Source organism: Oncorhynchus gorbuscha, unplaced genomic scaffold (genome assembly GCF_021184085.1).
Source record: "Oncorhynchus gorbuscha isolate QuinsamMale2020 ecotype Even-year unplaced genomic scaffold, OgorEven_v1.0 Un_scaffold_655, whole genome shotgun sequence".
In the NCBI taxonomy this organism is placed as follows: domain Eukaryota; kingdom Metazoa; phylum Chordata; class Actinopteri; order Salmoniformes; family Salmonidae; genus Oncorhynchus; species Oncorhynchus gorbuscha.
This window is the reverse complement of record NW_025745754.1, coordinates 199,410-205,258: the sequence shown is the minus strand read 5'-3', so window position 1 is coordinate 205,258 and position 5,849 is coordinate 199,410. Positions and strand designations below refer to the sequence as shown.

General features: G+C 40.4%; 1 protein-coding gene across 5 annotated transcripts in view; it reads left to right on the top strand.

Moving 5' to 3' along the window:
• The first annotated feature begins 240 nt into the window (after positions 1–240).
• Positions 241–5,849, top strand: part of LOC124019692 (lactase-like protein) — a 29,411-nt gene continuing 23,802 nt past the window's right edge. For 3 of the 5 annotated variants that reach the window (XR_006835830.1, XM_046335100.1, XM_046335101.1), the window contains exons 1-4: positions 241–394; positions 3,849–4,011; positions 4,595–4,755; positions 4,905–4,992. Coding sequence is in view for 2 of the 5 variants with exons in the window: in XM_046335100.1 (XP_046191056.1) it covers positions 3,891–4,011; positions 4,595–4,755; positions 4,905–4,992 (370 nt within the window). In the remaining 3 variants the exon portion in view is untranslated. Of the gene's footprint in view, positions 395–444; positions 619–2,698; positions 2,877–3,848; positions 4,012–4,594; positions 4,756–4,904; positions 4,993–5,849 lie in introns of those variants that run through there. The other 2 variants (XR_006835832.1, XR_006835831.1) reach the window with 2 other exon arrangements.

The window sequence follows — 5,849 nt, the reverse complement described above, 5'->3', positions numbered from 1 at the left end:
TAGAAATCAAATCCGGATATTTCAATGAATCTAATTGTAGACCTAGTCCCATTGATAGGAGCCTATAGTAACACTCTCTGAGGCTGACCTGCATGTGTATAGATCACACTGTCTGACACTCACTTTGCTTACAGTGGGGAAAAAAACTGCCCATTTCCAAAAGATCTGTTTACCCCAGCAGATTACGCTCACACTCCATTGGCTTTGAATGGGGGGGGGGGCTGAATAGAGGTAAAACTTACTGGACGTTTCACAGTGCCGTTCCTGTAACATCGGGTGCTGTAACCTCGACCCCTGAGGATCTGTCAGAATGAATTAGGTCCAGAAACCTGTGGATCTTTCTTCCATTTTCAGATTTGTTTCCAACGGGGACAAACGCAGGACCTTTAAACAGGTGGGCATGTAACTATATGTGGTTCTGGGGAGAGCTGGTGAGGAAAGAAAGCAGGGACAGAAGGAATAGACAGAGAGACAGGGACAGAGATAGCTACCTAGATACACTGTAGTTAGGCTGTGGAAGGGGGCATATTTTTGGTCTATATCTACATTTTCACTCACTTTTCTAAATGAGACACTGAAGGATGTTGATGATCAGTTTCTAGACCTGGGTACCTCTGCCGGGACGGGATCAGTTTGACATGTCGCTGATACTGACTGTGTTAGACAAGTTGACGTACTTCCTGTCTTTAATTACGTTTTGCGTCAGTGTATCTCATGGCTGGTTGAAATGAGACTAGATCATTCCTCTAATCTTCATTTGGGGCCTGAGAATTACATGGTGTCAGTTTATCTCATGGCTGGTTGAAATGAGACTTTAATCTTCATTTGGGGCCTGAGAATTACATGGTGTCAGTTTATCTCATGGCTGGTTGAAATGAGACTTTAATCTTCATTTGGGGCCTGAGAATTACATGGTGTCAGTTTATCTCATGGCTGGTTGAAATGAGACTTTAATCTTCATTTGGGGCCTGAGAATTACATGGTGTCAGTTTATCTCATGGCTGGTTGAAATGAGACTTTAATCTTCATTTGGGGCCTGAGAATTACATGGTGTCAGTTTATCTCATGGCTGGTTGAAATGAGACTTTAATCTTCATTTGGGGCCTGAGAATTACATGGTGTCAGTTTATCTCATGGTTGGTTGAAATGAGACTTTAATCTTCATTTGGGGCCTGAGAATTACATGGTGTCAGTTTATCTCATGGTTGGTTGAAATGAGACTTTAATCTTCATTTGGGGCCTGAGAATTACATGGTGTCAGTTTATCTCATGGCTGGTTGAAATGAGACTTTAATCTTCATTTGGGGCCTGAGAATTACATGGTGTCAGTTTATCTCATGGCTGGTTGAAATGAGACTTTAATCTTCATTTGGGGCCTGAGAATTACATGGTGTCAGTTTATCTCATGGCTGGTTGAAATGAGACTTTAATCTTCATTTGGGGCCTGAGAATTACATGGTGTCAGTTTATCTCATGGCTGGTTGAAATGAGACTTTAATCTTCATTTGGGGCCTGAGAATTACATGGTGTCAGTTTATCTCATGGCTGGTTGAAATGAGACTTTAATCTTCATTTGGGGCCTGAGAATTACATGGTGTCAGTTTATCTCATGGCTGGTTGAAATGAGACTTTAATCTTCATTTGGGGCCTGAGAATTACATGGTGTCAGTTTATCTCATGGCTGGTTGAAATGAGACTTTAATCTTCATTTGAGAATTACATGGTGTCAGTTTATCTCATGGCTGGTTGAAATGAGACTTTAATCTTCATTTGGGGCCTGAGAATTACATGGTGTTTATCTCATGTTTGAAATGAGACTTTAATCTTCATTTGGGGCCTGGTTAATGGTGTCAGTTTATCTCATGGTTGACTTGAAAAGACTTTAATCTTCATTTGGGGCCTGAGAATTACATGGTGTCAGTTTATCTCATGGTTGGTTGAAATGAGACTTTAATCTTCATTTGGGGCCTGAGAATTACATGGTGTCAGTTTATCTCATGGCTGGTTGAAATCAGTTTAATCTCATTTGGCCTGAGAATTACATGGTGTCAGTTTATCTCATGGCTGGTTGAAATGAGACTTTAATCTTCATTTGGGGCCTGAGAATTACATGGTGTCAGTTTATCTCATGGCTGGTTGAAATGAGACTTTAATCTTCATTTGGGGCCTGAAATTACATGGTGTCAGTTTATCTCATGGCTGGTTGAAATGAGACTTTGTCTTCATTTGATGAGAATTACATGGTGTCAGTTTATCTCTTCATGGCATGGTAAATGAAATGACTTTAATCTTCATTTGGGGCCTGAGAATTACATGGTGTCAGTTTATCTCATGGCTGGTTGAAATGAGACTTTAATCTTCATTTGGGGCCTGAGAATTACATGGTGTCAGTTTATCTCATGGCTGGTTGAAATGAGACTTTAATCTTCATTTGGGGCCTGAGAATTACATGGTGTCAGTTTATCTCATGGCTGGTTGAAATGAGACTTTAATCTTCATTTGGGGCCTGAGAATTACATGGTGTCAGTTTATCTCATGGCTGGTTGAAATGAGACTTTAATCTTCATTTGGGGCCTGAGAATTACATGGTGTCAGTTTATCTCATGGCTGGTTGAAATGAGACTTTAATCTTCATTTGGGGCAAAATGAGACTTTAATCTTCATTTGGGGCCTGAGAATTACATGGTGTCAGTTTATCTCATGGCTGGTTGAAATGAGACTTTAATCTTCATTTGGGGCCTGAGAATTACATGGTGTCAGTGTATCCAATGGGCTATTGCTAATTTCTGACTTCAATCCATTCTGTAGAGATGTTTTCCCGTGTGAGTTCATTAGGATGCTTTTACCCACAGGCGTGGGATACCTGTCACCTCTGTGTAAGTCTCTGTTCAATCTTCATTTCATAATGGAGCTGGAAGGGTTTTATTTGTGTCATTTCTGTCAGTAATATATGCAAATATATTAGCATATTGTTTGTATCAACTCAAAGTGGTAGAATTGTCTTGAGATAAATAAATATCTGCAGTTTGAGCTCTGCATCACATGCAGACAATGGTGTTAATTACACAGATGTAATTGTGTCCATTAGATGAGTGTTTATGTATGATCTGAGATCAGTTTAACCTCATTGGCATTAAAGTAAAAGTTGTTAATTACACAGATGTAATTGTGTCCATTAGATGAGTGTTTATGTATGATCTGAGATCAGTTTAACCTCATTGGCATTAAAGTAAAAGTTGTTAATTACACAGATGTAATTGTGTCCATTAGATGAGTGTTTATGTATGACCTGAGATCAGTTTAACCTCAGGCATTAAAGTAAAAGTTGTTAATTACACAGAAGTAATTGTGTCCATTAGATGAGTGTTTATGTATGATCTGAGATCAGTTTAACCTCATTGGCATTAAAGTAAAAGTTGTTAATTACACAGAAGTAATTGTATCCATTAGATGAGTGTTTATGTATGACCTGAGATCAGTTTTTACTCGTTGGCAGTAAAGTTAAAAGAAGAAGACGTAACACTTTCTATAAAAGTGCAGTGTTTATGTATGACCTGAGATCAGTTTTTACTCGTTGGCATTAAAGTTAAAAGAAGAAGACTTTCTATAAAAGTGCAGTGTTTATGTATGATCTGAGATCAGTTTTTACTCGTTGGCATTAAAGTTAAAAGAGAAGACGTAACACTTTCTATGAAAGTACAGTGTTTATGTATGATCTGAGATCAGTTTTTACTCGTTGGCATTAAAGTTCAAAGAAGAAGACTTTCTATAAAAGTGCAGTGTTTATGACCCTGACTACGGGTGTCCATAGTAACCGTATGTCGTATGGTTCTTCCTTCTATGTGCAGCTGTGACCGGAGACAGTGAGCCACCTGTGAGAGATCAACACCATGTCCCTACAGCGGATGCTGAAGCTGCTCTATGCGCTGGTGCTGTGTGTGTCCGCCAACGAAGACTTCGACTGGACCAAGAATGAACGCGGATCATTCTACTATGGCACCTTCCCAACTGGTAGGCTACCGGACAGGGAGAAATGCAGAAGTGTCTGAATCAGGATTTCCTTTTTAAATAAAGGTCTATTACTGACAGCAAAACATAGTTATAAAAAATATATATGATCTGCAGAAAAAAAGATAAACAAACTGCTAAAAATATACATTTAATGGCAGAAATTAAGATGTGAAAGAGAGAGGCCTACATTTTATCACAGAAATCAAGATTTTATAGCTAATACAGAAGAGAGAGAGAGAGCGAGACAGAGAGAGAGAGACAGACAGACAGAGAGAGAGAGAGCGAGAGACAGAGAGAGAGACAGACAGAGAGAGAGACAGAGAGAGAGAGAGAGAGAGAGAGAGAGAGAGAGAGAGAGAGAGAGAGAGAGAGAGAGAGACAGACAGAGAGAGAGACAGAGAGAGAGAGAGAGAGAGAGAGAGAGAGAGAGAGAGAGAGAGAGACAGAGAGAGAGAGACAGAGAGAGACAGAGAGAGACAGAGAGAGAGAGAGACAGAGAGAGACAGAGAGAGAGAGAGAGAAATTGTAAAGTATTTTCTCCCAGGAAGGAAGAGTTCCTGCTAACCTCTATATCTCTCTGAAGGGTTTTCCTGGGGGGCTGGGGGCTCTGCGTACCAGACAGAAGGAGCCTGGGACAAGGATGGCAAAGGGATGAGCATCTGGGACGTGTTCGCCCACAAGAAGGGAAAGATCTTCCTCAACGACACCGCAGACCACTCCTGCGAAGGATACTACAAGTTCAAGGTGAATAGACTGATTAGACGGTAGACGCATTATCCCCATGTAGTCAGAAGTAGTGCACTGCAAAGTGAATCGGGAGCCATTTGAGATTTGAACCATATGGCTCCGTCACAATTGACACCCTTGACATGACATCATCAATATCTCCTTAGGATGACATCACCTTGATGAAGGACATGAAGTTTAACCACTACCGTTTCTCCATCTCCTGGTCAAGGATATTTCCCAACGGAATCAAAGGTAAATGCACCATACCTCATAGACCAGATTCCCCACTGAACATACCTCATACTCTCCACTGAATATACTTCATAGTCCAGATTCTCCACTGAATATACTTCATAGTCCAGATTCTCCACTGAACATACTTCATAGTCCAGATTCTCCACTGAATATACTTCATAGTCCAGATTCTCTACTGAACATACTTCATAGTCCAGATTCTCTACTGAACATACTTCATGGACCAGATTCTCCACTGAACATACTTCATAGTCCAGATTCTCTACTGAACATACTTCATAGTCCAGATTCTCTACTGAACATACTTCATGGACCAGATTCTCCACTGAACATACTTCATAGTCCAGATTCTCTACTGAACATACTTCATAGTCCAGATTCTCTACTGAACATACTTCATAGTCCAGATTCTCTACTGAACATACTTCATAGTCCAGATTCTCCACTGAACATGCCTTTTAGTCCAGATTCCCCACTGAACATACCTTTTAGTCCAGATTCCCCACTGAACATACCTTTTAGTCCAGATTCTCCACTGAACATACCTTTTAGTCCAGATTCCCCACTGAACATACCTTTTAGTCCAGATTCCCCACTGAACATACCTTTTAGTCCAGATTCTCCACTGAACATACCTTTTAGTCCAGATTCTCCACTGAACATACCTTTTAGTCCAGATTCTCCACTGAACATACCTTTTAGTCCAGATTCCCCACTGAACATACCTTTTAGTCCAGATTCCCCACTGAACATGCCTTTTAGTCCAGATTCCCCACTGAACATACCTTTTAGTCCAGATTCCCCACTGAACATACCTTTTAGTCCAGATTCCCCACTGAACATGCCTTTTAGTC